The sequence below is a fragment of the Corvus kubaryi genome, unplaced genomic scaffold (assembly GCF_017639235.1).
Source record: "Corvus kubaryi isolate FWS band 111438036 unplaced genomic scaffold, C.kubaryi_AGA036_p1.0 37285, whole genome shotgun sequence".
Lineage (NCBI taxonomy): Eukaryota > Metazoa > Chordata > Aves > Passeriformes > Corvidae > Corvus > Corvus kubaryi.
This window is the reverse complement of record NW_024581089.1, coordinates 208,260-228,381: the sequence shown is the minus strand read 5'-3', so window position 1 is coordinate 228,381 and position 20,122 is coordinate 208,260. Positions and strand designations below refer to the sequence as shown.

The following is a 20,122-nucleotide window of genomic DNA, read 5'->3' as shown; positions in this document are numbered from 1 at the left end:
GGGTTGTCAGAGCTGTTCCCATCCCCCAGGGTGCTGGATCAGTCGTGCTGCTGCCCCAGGGAGGTGGCTTCACTCTGCCACCTGGCTTTTCCTCTCCCAGCTCTAGGTTTCACCCACACAATCACAGAATTAATTAGGTTGGAAAAGATCTTTGAGATCACTGAGTCCAACCTATGACCTAAAACCACCTTGTCAACTAGACCATGGCACTGAGTACCGCATCCAGTCTTTTCTTAAACACCTCCAGGGATGGTGACTCCACCACCTCCCTGGGCAGCCCATTCCAATGCCCTATCACTCTTTCTGTGAGGAATTTTTTCCTAATGTTCAGCCTAAGCTTCCCCTGATGCAGCTTAAAGCTGTGTCCTCTCGTCCTCTTGCTGACTGCCTGGGAGAGGAGACCAACCTCCACCTGGCTGCACCCTCCTGCCCGGGAGGTGTAGAGAGTGATAAGGTCACCCCTGAGTCTCCTCTGCTCCAGGATAAACAACACCAGCTTCCTCAACCACTCCTCACAGGACTTGTGTTCCAGACCCTTCACCAGCCTTGTTGCCCTTCTCTGGACATGCTCCAGCATCTCAACATCTTTCCTAAACTGAGGGGCCCAGAACTGGACACAGCACTCGAGGCAAGGGGTGGAACGAGACGGGCTTTAAGGTTACTGCCAACCCAAACCATTCTGTGATTCTGTGATAGATGTGGGAATAAAGTACTGCTTCTCTCAGCAGAGAGGAGTAATGCTGGGAACTCCTCAGTGTGGAAGAAACCAGCCTGGTCCTGTGCCGAGGAACACTGCACACAAGGACCTGGAGAATCCTTTCTGCCAAGGACATCATGTATGCCCACACCCAGTTACATTTTGGCTCCTCCAGCGACTCCCCTGGGCTATCAGTGGCACAGAGCTCTGTGGTGCTCATGTAAAGATGGCTTATGGCTGATAACAAGTGACCTGCTTGCCTGCTGCAAACTCCAGTGTGTTTTCCTTTTTTCTAGTAGATGTTAGGGAGGTGGTGGATTCAGCTTGGGGCCACAGCTCAGGAACTACTTTCATGTATTACTATTAAGTGCAGTGCAGTGCACACAGTATAGAAAAACACAGCAGCACACAGCTACATATATCCCATCAGCGCCTGAAAATGCTAAGCTAATTTGAAGAGGGAACATTTTTGTTCCTTCTGTTATAGAAATGAGTAAATATAGTGTGACAGGCCAAGTGGCATCAGTACACATTCTGTTTGTCAGTAGCTTGGAAAAACAAACATTCTGAGAACAACCATTTGTGTCTTCAATCCAAGATAAAATATTGCTGTGAGCACTCATGCAAGCTATCTCCTCCAGCATTGTTTGGGGCTAATCAGCATGGTTCCAGTTAAGCAGACGTGGCCTTGCAAATTGATTTATTAATTTCCTTCTCCTAATGTCTATTTTTTACAAATGTCAGGATATTCATTCTATATCTGGTTATTCTCTACCAGAGATGAGCTCTATATTTTATAAGGCTAAATTAAACATAGAAACAGAATGGTTAAGGGACCTTAAAGTCCATCCAGTTCCACCCCCTACCATGGGTGGGGACACCTTCCACCATCCCAGGCTGCTCCAAGCGCTGTCCAGCCTGGCCTTGGACACTGCCAGGGATCCAGGGGCAGCCACAGCTGCTCTGGGCAATCTGTGCCAGGGCCTCCCCACCCTTCTAGTAAAGAATTTTTTCCTAATATCCAGTCTAACACTGCTCTCCTTCAGCTTACAGGTGTTTCCCCTTGTCCTACCACTCGATGCCCTTGTGAATATCAGCATCAAGTAAATTTCCCTCATTTCAGAGAAACACCACTCACTTGGTGGAATCTGCTCCGAACCTGTCCCGAACCACAGCGCCGGGGTAAGGTTTCTGTGGTGCAGTTGGCACATATGCCAAGCCCTCAGGTCAAATAAATCCTGGGGATTTGATCTGTGTAACTCGGAAGAGGATTGAGCCCATGTGATACCAGTGACTGCTTTAGGCCCTTGCATGAGATGCATATTGGATTTGTTTTTATCTCTTCAAAACAGGAAGCGATCTCTAAGGAACATAGTAAAGCATTAGCGTGCTGTTCCTGAGTGATGACTTCATTACAGACTTACAGAAATGCATTATTATCCTAAGCCTAGTGCATACTTCAGAAATCGGGGAAGAATTGCTACTATGCCAAAAATTTGACACAAAATTGATCTCTCAGGCAAAAAAAAATAGCAGCTATTGGAATAATGCTGTAGTGTCAGGTTTTCTCTGTGCTAGGAGAAATGGGGGAAAATTCACTGTTGAGGGAGAACATTAACTATTTGCAAGCCAAGAGCAATGAAAACCTGCTGAGCCCTTGTCTCCAAATGACTCTACGTGGAGTGGAATCCTCCTCAAGTCTGCTGTGCATCTAGGGACAGCAAAAGCTGTGCTGTAAAACACTTATTACCTAAGGCTTAGCAGGAAGCAGAAGTGCTTAAAGATCAAACAAAGCTGTATGGTCAGATCCTCACCTAACTTAACAGACAGTTGTAACTAAATCCATCTATTTGTATCAGCTAAGGAGCTTCCCAGTGTCCATTCTAGCAAATAAAGATTTATTTTATTTTATGGTGGATGCTCAGTGCTTTTCACAGTTCTGCATTTCCCCTGCGCAGTTTTAAATGGATTGTTGCAATTTTATTAAGCCATTTTTATTTTAACCTTTTGCCCTTTTCAATTCACGTAATGGGTTTGTCACAGTCTCTAAGTGGTGCATTCAAGTATAATTGCACAGATGCTCTGCAACATTGTCAGTCTGCTCATTTAGCAAAGGGCAGTGACTGAAGGATATGCATATACATGTCTAGCATCAACTTCAAAACAGCCTGTGCTGATAATGGTTAATATTTCTTCTTCCACCTGGTTTAAGGGACTGAATAAGGGAAATATTGCCCACCAGCGAAGTCCTGACACATCACTGTTGTTCAAGACATCAAAGACAGTCAAAGTGGCACAAGATGCTGAAGAGGAAAAATAGCCAAATATTTTTGCCCCAGACATAAACAGTCTGGGACAGAAATGTGAAAACAGAAGTTGCCTGCCCCAGCATCTGTCCTTGACCCACCTCATGTCCTGTGTGGTCAAAGAAAGGAGATTCAAGGAGGGGAAGAAAATGTGGTCGGAGCTACCCAGCAAGGAACAAAAAACCAGTCCAGACACTGTAGCCACAGAAAGAGACACCTGGGAAGACCCAGGAGAGTTCTGTGCACCCTCAGGGTCCTGAGGAAGGTTAAAGGGGAGCTGTTCAGTGGTGCTCCCAGGCCAGACCTAGAAGGTGCCAGCACTGCAGCTTCAAAAAAAGGGAAAAATCTTTCTAGCCAAGGTGGGGTTTAGCTACAGAATTCTTTGACACAGGATATTGTGGATAGTAAAAAAAAAAATTTTACAGTGAAAAAAATCATCAGCTAAGTTCTAGGACAAAAATCCTCTGAGGGGTTGTTAAAGGCCAGGTACCATCTCCAGCTTGGGATATCTTTTGAGTGTCAGGCAGCTGGGAGTCACACATCTATACATGTTCCTTCACATCTGCTTTGGCCACGGCTGGAGACAGGTTCCTCACCCGGCTATGCTGTGTGCTCTGAGCAGGTACAGGTGCTCACCTCCCAAAGCCACCAGCCTCATCTCCACATCACTGTTGGAGAAGGGAGACTGGCATACGCACAGTCCCAATGTGCCCAAGCACAATAATTACTTTTTTCCACCTGTAAGGATGTTTATAATGGACATAAAAACATATTCCTCATTTTCACTGCTCTACTGTATTTTATCTCTTTAAGCAGCTCCAGCATCAAACAAGAAACTCACAGCTTTGTCATCTTTCTCTCTGAAGCAGCTGTGAGCATCTGTCAGTGACAAGGAATTCCGTGAGCACAGAAGAAAGATCTGGGATGTACATTCCCTCCCCTGCATCACCTTTAGAAGCAGTTTTACATGCAGGTAGTGGTTGTGATTGTGCTTACCTCGTGGGGACTCATGGGGTTCAGATTTAATTCTTTCCTGTAAGGGTGGTGAGGCCTTGGCACAGGTTCCCAGAGAAGCTGTGGCTGCCCCATCAGTGGAAGTGTCCAAGGCCAGGTTGGACAGGGCTTAGAACACCCTGGTCTAGTGGAAGGTGTCCCTGCCAATGGCAGGAGGTGGAACAAGATGATCTTAAGGTCCCTTCCAATCCAAATGATACTGTGATTCTATGATTTAGCAAAAGCCCTCCTTTGATCACAACAAGACATTGATATGGTGGCACTAGTTCTCCTAAAACCTCATATTCATTCTCATTTTGAAAAGCAGTCAATGAACCCTGTGTAACCCATCATAGACAACACAGAGGCTGGAGAATGAATAAACCAGATGAGCACACTGAAATCTAGCCTTTTTATAGAAGATTAAGGTAGATAATAAATAATCCATCTGAATGAATCAGTCCCATTTGCCTCTGTGAAAACCTGGCCCAGAGTCCCTGGAGCTGATGGTCCACAGCAGGCACAGCAGGTAAGGTCTATCCATTTCACACATTTCACAGTTCTCCTATTTCTCAGAAGATTTGTCCATGCCTACTTTTGTCCCTGATGGACCCTGCACACAATATACCGGGTTCTTTAGATACCATTTGGGACCAGAGATACTAAAAAGTCACACATCATTTAGCAAAAACACAACTTCTGCCTTGATAATTTTACATTCCTTCTTCATCATTTTAAGTGGAGACATTAATTTCAAACGAAACCTCTTCATTGACTGGTTTGCTTTCCTGTAGTCTTGGTGTTGACAGTGAGTCTTGTCCAAGCTCCAAGGGTCACAGTGGTAGAGCTCAGGTATTGCTTGTACAGCACCAAAGGCTCAAATATAGGTGGAGAAGATGTAGGTGGATCAACTGGATTCAGCTAATTTCTGGAATGCTGTGTCTCTCCAAGTCATAATTCTGTGTTGTTCCTCATCCTGGTTACTGCACTGCTCACCACCTGCAAAATTAGCCACCCACCAACATGCATTCCACCTCAAGGAAGGAAATAAATAATTGGAGACTGGCCCCCTCTGTCTGCTCTGTCGCTGCCTTTTTCCCTTGTCCTTGCCAGCTCTTTGTATTTTGCCTTTGCCAGCTCTTCTTTCTACTGGCATACACCACATTTTAGCAGAATAGGAAAATTAATAAAAAAGCACTCAGAATGAAAAATGTGTGTGAATGAGATTAAATACAGCTAATTGATTTGTTAATGAAATCTTCCTGAAATAGATCCAGGGTTGTTCAAATCCTTAATCTGTGATTGTCAATTTAAAGAAAAAAAAGAAAAAAATTACAGACGCCAGTTTAATTCAGGCAAGAGATTATGGGCACCTTGGAGAGAGACAGCAGCTCCTGGAGAAACAAAGGAAAGGCTTCTCCAGCTGGCCAAAGGAAAGGTTAATCCAACTGTTAACAGGAAGGACTGAGCAAGCTCTCACAGATTTGTGAGGTTTAGCCCCCAAACACAGCAGAATTCTGGGATCCTGCAGTACCTGAGGGCCCAGAGCACCACAGCTTGAATTCTGCCCCAGCCATGCCCAGGGCAGGAATGTTGTGGCTATGAGGTAGGTAGGGTCTGCTGCCTTGACCTGACAGGCAGAGTCACAAAGACCTGGTGTGTTTTATTTCATAGTTGCAAGCAGCAAAGGGGAGAGAGAGGGTTTGTTGGTGCACCTCCACAGGCCACATCCCTCATGCACAGAGAGCGTTCTCGGCTTATTGCGTGATTTTTGGCATCTTTTCTGAAATGTGCTGATGTCAGGACACCGCAGCTATGGGTATTGTACTTTTAATCCCCACTTAATAAAAATTCAGTCCCCTGGTTAAACTTAACTGCTGCTGCCACAACTAAATTTTTTTCTCTGGTCTTATCATGGCCAACATATATAGTTCCGCTCTATGCAGAGCTAGAAAGGGGCTATTAGTGGCTTAAATCTTATTTGTGCACTAATACGAAGGCCTAGGTAGGACCCATGGGATGCTGAAGCCCTGTGCTAACCCCTGCAGAGAAGCGGGCTGAGCTCAGAACAACAGATTTTATGACAAAGGAAAGTCTAAAGCTTACAGCTTTAATGACAAATCGTGTCAGTGATGCCTATTTCTTCAGCTTTGGGAGTTCCCACTTCCTTCCAAATGAGAGAAGATGAGGAAGGAGAATTAAACAAAGGTCCTAACCCTCCAGCCTTTAATCTGGACAAGATTAGATCCTGCTGTAAATTTAGGACAAGCCTTCAGAGACGTGTAGTGATTTCTCAGAGGATTTGATTCTGATTTCACAGCAGCACTGTGTTCTGGGACCCTGTTGCTGGTCAATCAATGCAGACCAAGAGAGACTCTCCTACAACAGCATTCTGTAGCATTCAACAGCCTGGGTCCGTTCTCTGAGGGTGCTTTGCTGTTGCATTACTGCATGTTCTGTTAATGTGTTCACTAAGCACATTTCCCTTGATTTGCTTAGAATCATAGAATGATAGAATGTTAACACAAACAAACAAACAAAAACCCCACCTCCAAACCAGAAATGTTACTAAATGAGTAAATTTTCAAGGCAAGCACTCTACGTCATTATATTTTCAAGGAAGCTTGGGAGAAGAAATAACACACACTGGAAAGAATTCCTTTTCATGGTAAAAGCTACTCTTCAAGAAATCTTTTCTGTGTTGGCTGTTGGGAGATGGTGGGTAGGGAGGAGAGGAAAGATGCAAGTCTCATGAAAATTTCCCAGTAGATAATCAAATACATGGCCTCTAATTTTTTATCATCATGGACTTCAGATATATGGTTTATTACACCAATGTAAAAAGTAAACCAAACCCCAAGCAAGGACAAGTCCTTTTCTGTAGGTCCAAAAAATACTCACTGATGCAGATCACTAATTTTCAACAATCAAAAAAATTCAACAATTCAAAAAAAACTCTGGTTGTATGGAACATTTCTTCCTCTCTACCAATAGAAATTGTAGAAGGCTGAAGAGGAAACAAAAGTTAAACCAAACCATTTAAAAATACAGTACTGTGACAGATTTTATTTCATTTTGATTGATACTACATGCTTACTACCACTAGGAACAGACATGCCTTTTTTTTGGTTTGTTTTGGACTTTTTATATTTTTTTTTAACCTATATTAAATGTTGACCTAAACTTTGCTGTGCCTTGGAAATCTGGCTCAGGAGTTAACTGCAGGAATTTTTATTTAAATAGATAAGCATTTACGTTTGAAAATAAGACAAAAACAAGTGAACAGGAAAATTAAATTACAAATTCAGTTCATACAAATATCTCTTATACTATGCACTAAATCCTGTTAATTAGCTGAGGTCTTTAAAAAATTCTTAAAATACTTACGAAACATTATTTACAAATTATATAAATAAAATCTAGGCCACTTAAATTAACCAATACAACAAAAAAGTCACCTTTTTGTATGGTGTGTACTAAAAATGTTCTTGTTTATTGATCATAACCCAGTTTGCAGTATAAAATGTTTGTTCACTTACATCAAAATGGGTTCCAATAGAAGGAAGGAAGGTACTGGTTCCAAAAGAAAGCAATCAATATAATAAATGCTTAAAATCAATGAGGCTTCTTCATGTTCTGTTCTGCACCATTTGCAGTCATTTTTAGAAGTCCCTTCTACAGTATTTGTCATGTGAACAGGTCATCTCAAAATAGCAGAGACATAGTTTTAGCAACGGGAAAATACTCAGTACATTGCTCACACATCACAAAGACCTTACCAGGAAGGCGAGGCAGAGAATGGAATGTCAGCGGACAGCACAAGCCTTTACAACATTTAACTTAAAAGGCAGCATTTATAGAACTAATCACAGACTATACACATCCTGCACTCAACAGCAATAAAAAGGACTGGAAAATATACATTTAGGAAAACAAAAGACTGATGGCTTTCCATTACCTTTGTTAAAATTAATGCTTTTCTCCTTGTCTTTTGTTTTAAAACCAGCATTGACACCACCACCAACTATAACTACTTTTTCCTTTAACATAATATATGGCAGGTAACTACTGTACGTGAAAAATTTACAATAAAAGGTGAGAAACCACTGAATTTCCTATGCAGACACATGAAAATATAAAGCCATACAGATTCCAAAGTGCCATGAATACCAAATTCAAGTGATGGTTTATAGCAAGTAGGAAAGAAACTAAATGAAACTTGCTCTATGGGTTGCCGAGCCCTTCAGCTGTATCCTCAGTCTCCCCTTTGGCAGCTTTGGTGAGAATTTCCATCCATTTCATCTGCAGCTCTTCATCTTCAGCACTGAAATAGAGAGTTTGATGGGACTGGCAAAGCTTAAAAACGTGCTTCACTTCAAACTTCTCACCAGAACCTGGCAAACTGACTTCGTAGCCAGGCAGAGGGATAGGACGTGGGCTTCGTCCATCCTAAAGGAGAGAGAACAAATGTAAAAATTAGGGAACAAATGCTGTCTGAAATGGGAGGCCCGGGGGTACACTGCATGGAGCCGGCAGGCACACACTGCAGGAAGCGCATGGATGCAGTCCCAGTACAGGCGCATTCGGCTCCTTGTTTAGCACTGCAGCATAGAAAGCAGGGAAGGGGCAGTATCGACTGCTCAGCTTAAACCAGCAAAAAGCAATGACTTACTGCTGCTTTATTCTTATTTCACTGATTTCCTGTCACAGTAAATGTGGCCAGGGATTTTCATATAATTTCATGTAACTTATGCAGGTGTCTTTTACAAAATTTCTTCTGCATTAGGTACAGGTAGTGGGATCCAGCTGAGAAGGTTTGGTGTTGTCTCTTTTGAACTTCATGGGATATTTTGTAGGATTGGTTAAAAGGAAGCAATCAAGCAAAGCTGGACGCTGAGAGACACCAAGACAACTAAAGGGCAAGGGAAAACTCTTTGAAAGAAGAGAACTTTTGATTTTCTGTCATTTATGATGCCTTTGAGAGTTGTCAAGGAAGCCAATGATCAAATTCTTGACCATCCTTTAAAGGCCAGATTGGCTCACAGATCTAAGGAGTGATACAGCTCTCTAACAGTCATATCTTGAGCGTCAAAACAACTCCTCTCCTAAGCTCTCAGGAAAGACATATTTTAGCAAGGCAGGGTGTGCCATGGCCAAGCAACCTCTTCAACTGCTCCTAGCAAAATGTTTCTAAAGATGAGTCCCCAAACTGAAGTCTGAATCACACAGGCATCAAGCATCTGTACAAAGCTGTCACCTTCCGTAGCAGCTGCTTGTGTTGCAGCCCCATATCAAAGCTAACGAAGCATCCCACAGAGAAGTGGCAAAGTCATTCTTTTGTCAGCCCACACCAAATGCAGATGACTTGGTAAATCTGGAAGAGGACCAAAACTCTGAGAACAATGGCAAAAAAAAGCGCCTACTTTTCTAATACTTTGTCTAAAGTAATTCAATCAATTGCTCACATCAATGCAAACACATACGCTAACTAAATGGGCAAGAAATATACAGTCAAAAACATATCACAGTTTATTAAGTCAATACAGGCTTCTTGATTTGTTCCTCTCTTGCTTGTTATTGTCATGCAAAAACGCCAGAGTCCAACTGCTTGAAGACCAAGCACTCTTCAATGAGATCCAAGGCAGCTTTAGGCCAAACACTAAAGTTACACTCAGTTCCCATTTGAGTGTAACTAGTTGTCCTAAATGCAGCACAGTTTCTATTCTCTGACACCACAGCCACATCCCTATAAACAGGAAGGTCTTGCCCATGCAGAAGAACTGGCATGTAGAGAGCAGCTCCTGCACACGTGGCACTGCTCAAGCAAGCGAACATGGGACTGATGAACACAGACACACAAGAGCACATGCAAGCTCAACCATGCCTGTTTCACTGGTCTTGGTTTGGAAGAGTAGACATTCAGACTTGTCACATGGAAAATTGTAGGTTGCCCATGACAATGACAAATGATGTTGTTTGTAGCCACGAAGAGCACCGTAAGAGCAAATTGATGTTTGAGTTGTATGTGTTGCACCTACCCAACATGTGCAGACACAGGCAAATTAAGCAGTCTGCCTTTGGTCTTGCATCCTCCCTTTTCTTAATATGCTGCCTTTGGCACTTTGTCTGTACCTGCCTGATCCAAAAGGAAGGGATTTACATTATCTCTGAAAAGCTGTACTACTGCCAGGTAAAGGTGAAGCACTTGGCCTTGAGGAATACCCCACCCCCAATCCAGACTTCTCTTTGGGACCAGCAACATCTGTGGATGTCCTTTGCCACTGAGCCCTTCCCTCCTACCTGAAGCCCAGCAAATCCAGGGACAAGCATGCACCCATGAGGAATTCCAGCCCTATACTGAACATGTAAATAGGATTTACAGACCTTACAAGCGAGATGAAATTCATGTTTTAGTTTTAAGAACCTACCAGATTTTGGCTGGTTGGACTGCATTTTTTAAAAATATTTCTGCATGCAACATAGTAAGACTGCATGATATTGGTATTTCATTAAACCAAAATGCCCAGTACTGAAAGAGCTTCACCTTAGGAGTGATTACAATAATTTTCCTCAGATAGTGAGTGAGTGATATATAAAAGTTGAGTGGGTGTGTAATACTGTCAGCAATCACAAGCACTGTGCACTCATCCTGACTCTCAGCAGCGCAACACAAACGGGTTATTTATCTAGGTCATTACAGCAGCATGTATTTATTGCTGTTACAGCCATTGCAACACCCAGGGTTTAAGATTTTGGAACAGACAACTCAGTTCCACCATATAGGCTGTTCTATTTCAGGCACCCCTGCATACAGACATGTGTCTTGCACTGCCCAGCCCTTTGCAGCTCTTTTAGACAACAGTGACCCACCAGTGGCACCATTGTCATTTTCCCCCTATATTTTCCCCTTCCTACCTCTGAGTGGGCTTAGAAAATCCCTGGTTGTTTCTACCCAAACTGCACTCTTTACCCACCCATGATCTAACCCCAACCTTACACAAGTCATTGAGAGGCTCCTGTGATGCAAAGATTTTCAGGTCCAAAAAAAAGGGCAGGCAGAGTTTTGTGCAGGGCCAGGTAAAGCTTCTACTAAACAGGATCATCAGGCAAGCAAAAATAAAAAAATACTTCTCAAAAACCCTGAGCTCAATTTCAAACTCAGCTACTCCCTTATTTTCTAAAAGTAAATTACATTTACATGATGAATGGAGGATTTTTCTTCTTTATAAAGCAAAATTTTCTCTTGGAGCAAGCTTGATCTGATATATATATATATATATATATATATATATATAGTAGCTCTAACTATGCTAGTTTTATCCTTCATATTTCTCCAAAAACCATTATTTTCCCAGCTAGCCTGGAAGCCTTGACTTTGTACAGTTCATGTCAGAGCTTTGCAAGTAGCTGTGCATTTTACAAGGCCAAGGGGGGCAGAAGCTCTAGCTGGAGCCCTTGAAAAGGCAAGACAAATTTATCTTAAAACTGCTGCTCCTTATACTTGAAGTGGTCTTTGCTTGTAAGTAAATTCTTACAATTTCACTGAGATAAACACAACAAACAGCTGTACAAATTCTGACTCCATTTGAAGACAAATCAAACTGGTATGATTCCCAAATCTAAACAAGCTGGGAATCCTCATGCATAAAGCCTTATGCAAGATTTGAACTGTGAACACTCAGGGGATTGATTCATTCTCCTGGAACAAGGGTCTAAAGCAAAAGGGCAGTTTTCTTCCTATTTTAGATTTGTGAGTCATCTTTCTACCTGTACTAGCATCCCTTCTTGGGAGTGAGGGCCAGGGGTGCAGAGGAAGAAGCTTTCACTGTATCCAAAGCTCCAGATTCATCTTGGTTTGCTCCGTCTTCCCAAGAGGCAGCTATTCTTTCTGTTCTTCTTAACAATAATCCCCCAACTTTCAAACTTCTACAGTCACGCTTTACTCTATGTTTCAAGACCTTTAATACTATTGGTGGCAATATTATTCCCAAAAGACACATCTCAGGCACTGAAATGCTTCTTTGCAGGCCTAAAGAGGTCTGTGAGATTCACAGAGGTGGTTGTGCAAAACAGAACTATGCCTGGGAAAAGAATATTTCAGCACATGAGTGGCTCCCAACTGATTCCAGGCATTCAGACTCCAGTAATGAAGCTCTGGAAGAGATTTTCCTCAGAAGTCTAGTGTATCCTATGTAAACCAGAACTAACAAGAATATTGGATTAACATCAAGGAATAGGACTTGCTTCTGAATTTTTTCCTGCAGTTGGATGCAAATTGAAGTATACAAATGTGAATGGCAGGCCCTTGAAGAAGGGACTCACTTTTGTCGTTTATAGTCTCATTCCTGATAGCAAATCCTGGTTTTGGAATGTAAAATAAACAACCTTGTCCTGCTGCTTTCTTAACACTTTATTGGGAGATTTATCTCATACCTGAAATAGTTGAGGACACTAACCGCTGAATTTAACTATCATAAAATTGACAATCAGTGTCAAAGGCACCCTTTTCCCCTAAAAAAATAGGATCTTACTAATAATATCGGCAGAGGCTCAAGATCAAATTTGGCAGGACATGGACAAAGTACACAGCAACTGAAGCAGAGAAGCTCCTCCAGCTTCCATCTGTGGCTTTGCATGACTCTCAGGTGGGGCTTGCAGAATCAAGCATCATTGAGTTTGCACTGGATGCAGGTGATTTATGTCCATGGATTATTATTTGTGCTGTACCGCAACAAGCGGTTGGGCAGTAGGAGAAATTCTAAATCATACTGTGTAAGGGATGCTTCCTCTCAACTTCTCACCCCTGTCACCTCCTACATGACACACATTGTTTCTGTATGAGGGAGGCCAAAGAATTTAAACCTCTCTCCCTCTATTCCCACTCTCTTTGCCCAAGTGTGAGACAATCTGGTTTGGTTTGTGTGAATACAGGGCTTGCACTGGCCCTTGGCTGAGGCACAGTTTGCACATTAGTTGAAAATTTCCACGGGTGAAGCTGTTCTCTCTGCTTGGTTTTTTAAAGCATTGTTCCTTTCCCCAGACCCTGGCTCCAGAGACAGCCAAATACTGGATTTGTTGCCTTCATTTTAGTGCCTTGTTTGAGGCTGTTTGCTTTTTCAATGTGTAATTTCAGCTGTGCATCTCCCGCTGACTAGGAGGGAAACCAGGCAGCTCGCTGCGTGCAGGATGGATTGGAAGCTTACCCAGTGTGGGGCTGGAACCACAGATGGAGCCAAGGGGGCTGAAGCTCCAAATTCAAGCTTTCAGCCTCTTTGAGCACTATGTTTAAAACATTACACAAGCTTGTTTAAAGCCAGAGGTGCTCCTGCTGACAAGCTGGGAAATGAACACAGGTCTAATGATAGCGTGTAGTATTTGTTGATCAGATACAGGGTGAGCTTTACTCTGAAATGCTTTATAAAATCAAGGGGAAAATTTATTTCCTTGACTGTTCCTAGTCACAAAGAGATGCTAATAAAAAGAAACCCTTCTTATCACTACAACTACAGCATTGTAATTGCTGGCTGAATTCAGATCCATTTCTTCTTCCATCCCACACGGGAGATAAAACAAAGCTGTGTATAAATGTGTCAAATGCCAAATGCAGACTGGATATGGGGAATCGCACTTCAGCATTGTCATTCTTCAATGCTAAGGAAGCACAACTGATATTTCTATTTTGGATATAGATGTTTTTATCCCTTGACTTTCATCACACACAAATGCTAGTTAGCGTCAACGGCACATTTAGAGACAAAACGTCTTATCAATGTAAGTATTTCAAGTAAAGATAAAACCCCATGATGCTATGACAAGGAGCTTTACCATTTTTCAGGCTGAAGAACACCTACATTTTCACAAATTCCTCTATCCCGTCAACCCGGAACTAGGTTTAAAAAACAAAAAGCTTGAACCAGCAATTGCAATATCCAGCCTCCTTTGCAGTTCTATATATTTAACAGGAAAGTGCTTTCCCTAATGACAGAGTAATAAAACCTTTGAATACATCTGTCTGAAACCTCTAAAAAAGCCAAAGCATAACCTAATTTTACTTGTCTTCTCTTCTTTTTTTTTGCTAAAAATTTGAATGGAGAAGCAATGAGCTTCAATATTTGCTCACAACTGTATCAGCAGTAAGTACAGGTAACAAGGTAACCTGAAATCCCTGAGGCTTTGTGCCTTATCCAGAATAGGAAATTAAGTTCTGTTGTTGAAACCAAGCCAAATCCTTTGACCCATTTCTCAGCTCGACATATTTAAACTTACGCTTTTCTTTTTCTGTGTGTTAACCCTCGTGAATGCCGTCTTACCTGGCTGCTTCCTTGCAGATACAGAACAAGAGGTTCACTCTTGGGGATGGTCACCCACATTTTGTACCAAGTCTTCCCTTTTTCAAGGAACTGGAGGTAGCTGCTGAAGAGGCTGTTTTCAGCTGCAAGGATGCTTTGCTTCTGGATGAAGGGGGGGAAAAAAACAAAACAGAGCTGTTTCCATTGATGTTTAAGTGTGCAAAATACTTAGAATTAAATATAAAATACTCAAGTTGCGCAGAGTCAAATAACACTTGAGGGCAAATGTTGGATAGGCCATAATCAAGTAAAAAATTAGTAATTATTATATACAATTAAGAAATAGCATAATTCCATGTAACTGAGGCAGAGGCTGAACCACCATTCCCAGCAGACATGAAGCTAAATTCAACTTCCACCCAGTAAATTGAGAATGGTAACTAAGATGATGCAGCTCATTTCTTGCTTAGCAAAGTAGGCTGGGAGATTACTTCAAATTAATGTAAAGGGTTTATTAACAGATCCTCTTGTGCATGGATGGAACCAAATCAGGGTGCAAAAAAAGATTGGAAGAAATTGTTGTGTTCTGATAGAAAGCAAAGAAAATCAAAATTCCTGTTTGCATTAGGATTTTCACAGAAGTCTCCTGAAGATTTCTGGCAGCTGGTAATAACATTTGTTAAGTGGCAATCTCCTTAGCTGCTACTAAGCCTGTTAAGAAAGTTTAATGTAAACAGAAGGGAAAGAAAAAGCCTGAGTCTGATCTTTTCTTTCCATACATTATTTTCTTTCTTGCATTTTACCTCATCCTTTGAAGATTTAACAAAAAACCTAGAAGACTGAGCAGAGGAGGGAAAAATTACACTTTTCTTTGGGTTTTTAAAGCTTTTTGCTGTAATCTGCTTTCTGAATTAAAGCCATGGGTCACATTTCATTGGTTTGCCTCTCAGCTTTTCAGATTAACAGTGCTCTCTCTTCCCTGTGTAGGTGCAGGTTTTCACCTGAAACTTTTCCTACTGAAACAGTGCTGTAAAATTTGTCATGAGACACCACAGACTGTATAGACACCCATGAAGAGCTCATCATCTGTAGGCATAGCAGGAGCATATATCACAGAATGGTTTGGGTCAGAAGGGACTGTAAAGATCATCTCGTTCAACCCCCTGTCACAGAGGGGAATATCTGATATCATATCTGAAGGTTTTGATGGGGTCAGGTTCTGGTTCCAGAACTTTCTCTGGGCTCTACAGACCCAGGGCAGGGCAATGTGGACCTGCAACTTTACCCCACTCTATTGCTGAGATCTTGGATGCATTTGGGTATAAAGCTGACAAAGCCCCCAAGCAACAGTGTTCACTCTGGGACACCATGCTGGTGTAAGTTTGCCTGCTCAGGTACATTTAGTAGCCTGGAACAAAATACAGCATGCTGGGAAGCAGAGCAGGGCAGGGTCTAAGAATCACAGAACCATAGAAACCTGAGTTGGAAGGGACCCACAAGCACAGGCTTGGTGCTGTGACCACTTCCTTGGGCAGTCTGTCCCAGTGTCCAACCAATCAACTAAGAAAAAAATTAATTTCAATAGTATTTTGACAGGATGTGAAACAGAGAGTGCAAAAGTATCTACTACATGGAACTAAAAGTGAAAAATCAGATCTTATTTTTCGAATAGTCACTGTGCAACTCAAGATTGCACCATAATAAAAAGAAGTCAGAGTTTTTTCCTTCTTTTTTGTAACTTTGAAAGCTGAAGCTTAGCTGCCAAACCTGTGTGCGTCCCTGTGTGATCAGCATCCTATGATGAATGCTCACCATCTGCAAACAGCATCCAGTCTGCAGGCATGTTCAATGCCAGTTATAGGTCAGAGGATTAAATATCATGGTGGGGTAGAAAAGAAAACCAATCTGATTTGGTTTTAATAAATACACTAAAAAAAAGAGAGAGCCTCACAAAGTTTCTTAGCCAAAGACTGTACCTCTGCAGCTAGTCTTTTCTTCTGTTCTCCAACTGCTTCCACCCCAGGGCTGCACGGGCTTGCTGGAAGCTGCAGGAAGCACTCTTTACACACTCGATTATGGCGGCTGTTATCTGCAAGTGACTTAAATTCAGAGCATTTTGCACAGATCACCTGTAAAAAACGGATGGTGTTTAATTAGCCATGCTTAAAACACAATCCTTTATCAGAGAAATCGACTTGCAGAATGGTTGTTATTTAAGTAAAATTCTATGAAAGCTAATGTAAACTTAAGATAGAGAGACCAATAAAACATTCATTATATTTAACTCCATTAATAATTAACTTGTTTGTGATCCCATGCCATATACCAAATTAAAGAAAACTTATGCCTTTGGGGAAATACTGTATGACTAACATCATGAAGTTTGCTTCTCTTGTCTTTTCTTATAAGCTTTTATAAGTCAAAAAGAGCTTAAGTTGATGAAGCAATTAGTGCTTTTTAATGGTTTAGGAAGGACTGATTTTCAGAGTGAAAGTGGCTGACATTCCTCATCAATCAAGGACATCCTGGAGAACTGAGGAATCCAGAAAGCACCAACTATTTTAAGAACATAGTCCAAAATATAATCCATTAAAAATTATTTGTCTGCCTCAGCTTCCAAGAGCATGCAGTGGCACATTTCCAAGCACCAAGGAATCAGTGCTTGGAAAGAATGCTGGATCTGCAGGTCCAGAACCTGTTTTCATGCTAAAAAATTGTCTCTAACACACCTGCTCCAGGGAGAGAAACTGTCCCCAGGGTGTCAGCCTGATGGACATCCATTCTGAATTTCTGTACAATAATAACCACAAACCCGCAGCATACATCTATGTTGTTACGTGGTTCACTGTAAGACTTTAATTACTCTATGAAGTGGGCTGTCTTAATTCAGGAAGTGTTACCCAAACAAAAGCAAGAGGGCATTTTTAACTTCTTTAATTTGAATGCTATTGCCACACCACAAGGCATTGCACAACAAACAATGATTTAACAATAAATTATTAATGATGTAATTCTTGTTATCTCTCTGTCTCTTCTTTAGTAACACTGACTTTGCAATGGGATATTTTAAACCCCCAGAAATGTACTTAATGATTATTAATAAAAACAAACCCAGAGAGTTGAAAATCCCAACTCTAGGGTAAAAATGCCTCCTCCACAGCAATTTAATTTCAATTGCTGAGACTGAGGTTTCTTTAAATATCTTAACTATACATTTACATCTCTCTGCAGCTGAAAATTTATCTCTATTTCAAATGACTAATGTTATTTAAATAACATTACTCTGTCTTAGTTACATTAGGAACACTGAATGAGGTTTCAAGTCATCTTGCAGAAATCCATCTCATCTTGGCCATGGTTAGGATTTACAGGAAAAAAAAGGGAATTCAGCTGTTGATAAATGGCACATGGGGAGGTGGGTAAGGGCCTTCAGTAACCCAGCCTTGCCTCTGTGGGACAGATTTTCTTTGGTGTTTCAAGCAGGAGGAAACCACTTTTGCACAACTTTTCTTTAGGGCAAGAAATGCAGAATCATGGAGTATGCTGAGTTGGAAGGGACCCACAAGAACCATCAAGTCCAACCCCATGCCCCACACAGAACATCCCCAAGAGTTTGTGTGCTTGAGAGTGTTGTCCAAATGCTCCTGGAGCTCTGGCAGGTTTGGTGTTGTGACCACTTCCCTGGGGAGCCTGTTCCAGTGCCTGACCACAATCTGGGGGAAGAACCTCTTTCTAATATCCAACCTAAACCTCCCCTGACACAATTTCAGGCCATTCCCTCAGGTCCTGGAAAGAGATCATAGAAAGAGATCAGAGTCTGCCCCTCCTCTCCCCCTCACGAGAAAGTTGTTGACCCCAGTGAGTCTCCCCTTAGTCTCCTCTTCTCCAGGCTGAAGAGACCAAGTGCCCTCAGCTGCTCCTCACATGGCTTTGCTTTGCCATCTTCGTTGCCCTCCTTTGGATGGTCTCCAATACCTTAATACCATTTGTAATATTGCATGTTCAGCTGTTCATTTTAGAGGAGCTGCTGTCTGGGTGAAATGAGGCTGTCTTAAGGCCATTGCTTCTGTGAACAAACTACAACCCCCTCCCCAGATACACACCCACCCCCAGGGAAAGCACCACCTTCCTTTCTACCCACTGAGGCACTGAATTTGCCTTTAAACCAGCACAAACTGTGACCCTTGCACCAGTTTTCTCTTTTCCCCCAATTCCCAGAGAATAAAGAAAGTGGAAAAAACTGCTCTGTCAATGACTTGCCATGAGCCAGAATGTCTTTTAGTCACTGCACTGAAAAAAAAAAAATTGTCTTCAATGGTCTCTGCAGGAGAAACTCAAGAGCTGAGTGTGCTGGGATACTTACTGCCCCACACTGCTTACAGTGGTGCCGCCTCTTCGTGATGGAGTTAAAGCTCTCACTGCAGCTCTTACAAGCCTGCTTCTCTTTGTCTCGCTTAGATTTGGAAGATTTCCTAGAGGAATCAGTCTGAAATTAAAAGCACAAGTACGTGATTAAAAAATAGTAATAAAATAATGACAAAATTGTTCATAGAGTTCTACTGACAAAGATCCTTTTTGGGGTTCACACCATTTTAGGAAAGAATTTGCATAATTCTGCTGCTTGCCTCAGCTGCATGGCTGGCTCAACCATCAGGGATCTCTGGGGGTGATATTATATGGTCTCAGCCCCTCTCTGCCCCCTCGTCTCCTTACTGCCACAGAGCAATCTCCTCTCCCTGTGTATCAGTGAGGAGACAGAGGAACAGCCAAAGTGGGTGTCTCAAGAAAAGCTTCCCTTCCAGCACTCACACCTTCCTTTTTTAAGGTACATCTTGACTTCGTGAGTGCATTGTAAACTTCCCTCCCTTGGTGGGGAGGAGGTGTGAAGATTTTGGGGAAAATGGCTTGACTGAAAAAGCGAATGGTGTTAAGAGTGGACTTTACACCACCCAACTTCAAATGCTTAATTTAGGAGTTTTCTGAGGCTCCCTCCCAGCCCAAGACAAAGCATAAAGCTCCTCAGGAAGGCAGGGATACCCACACCAGGGACCTGCACTATCTAGGTGGCCAGGAAAGGTTAGCCTCTAAATCCAAGCTGGTACCTAAAGTCACTCAGCAAACCCTATTGTACAATTTTCTGATAAACTGAATAGCATTACTGGATCCAGCATAAACTGGTCTTCCCATGACTGGAGGTGTTCAAGGCCAGGTTGGATACGGCTCTGAGCAACCCAGTCCAGTGGAAAGTGTCTCTGCTCACGGTGGGGTTGGAACAAGATGGGTCCCTTTCATCCCAAACGATTCCATGATTCTATGATTAACATGCCAACGTGCAGATCACAAAAATACAACTTCACATGGAGCTTCAAATAGATTTTCTGTTTTGTTTTCTTTTTCAAAATAAATCAATACTATTCCTCCTCCCTAGCCAAGCTGGCTATTTGCAAGGGAGGAGCAACCTCCTGGGCGCCAGACTGGGGCACCCCCAGCCAGGCAGCATCCACATGGAGACCCAAAGGATTGGATGCACCACGTTCCTCTGGCACAGCTCTTTCATGAGAGAGGTTTGATAACTCTCTTCATTTCTGCTTGCTTGACATAATCATCTAGCAAACTACTGGGAGAATAAACTTTTCCTCTAAAACAAAAGGCTAGAGGTATTTTACATGTTTTCTGGAAATCAACTCTTCAAGATCAGGTCCTTTGTAGGACAGACAGATCATGGCTCCTTGACAACCCTCCATCCCAGGAAAATCCTGCCATTCACCCTAAGGTCTCATCTCAGTAGTCATGACTAAGGTACAGAAGCCAGTAATAGAGATTTTCAGGCCAATTAA

At 42.2% G+C, this 20,122-nt stretch overlaps 1 protein-coding gene across 6 annotated transcripts in view; it reads right to left on the bottom strand.

Moving 5' to 3' along the window:
• Positions 1-7,042: 7,042 nt before the first annotated feature.
• FGD3 (FYVE, RhoGEF and PH domain containing 3) overlaps positions 7,043-20,122 on the bottom strand; it is a 102,570-nt gene continuing 89,490 nt past the window's right edge. For 4 of the 6 annotated variants that reach the window (XM_042026618.1, XM_042026615.1, XM_042026617.1 and 1 more), the window contains 4 exons: positions 18,649-18,771; positions 16,262-16,414; positions 14,307-14,447; positions 7,043-8,445 (listed from right to left, as the gene is read on the bottom strand). In XM_042026618.1, the coding sequence (XP_041882552.1) occupies positions 8,221-8,445; positions 14,307-14,447; positions 16,262-16,414; positions 18,649-18,771 (642 nt within the window). In that variant the 3' untranslated portion in view covers positions 7,043-8,220. Of the gene's footprint in view, positions 8,446-10,034; positions 10,133-14,306; positions 14,448-16,261; positions 16,415-18,648; positions 18,772-20,122 lie in introns of all 6 variants that reach the window. The other 2 variants (XM_042026614.1, XR_006015792.1) reach the window with 2 other exon arrangements.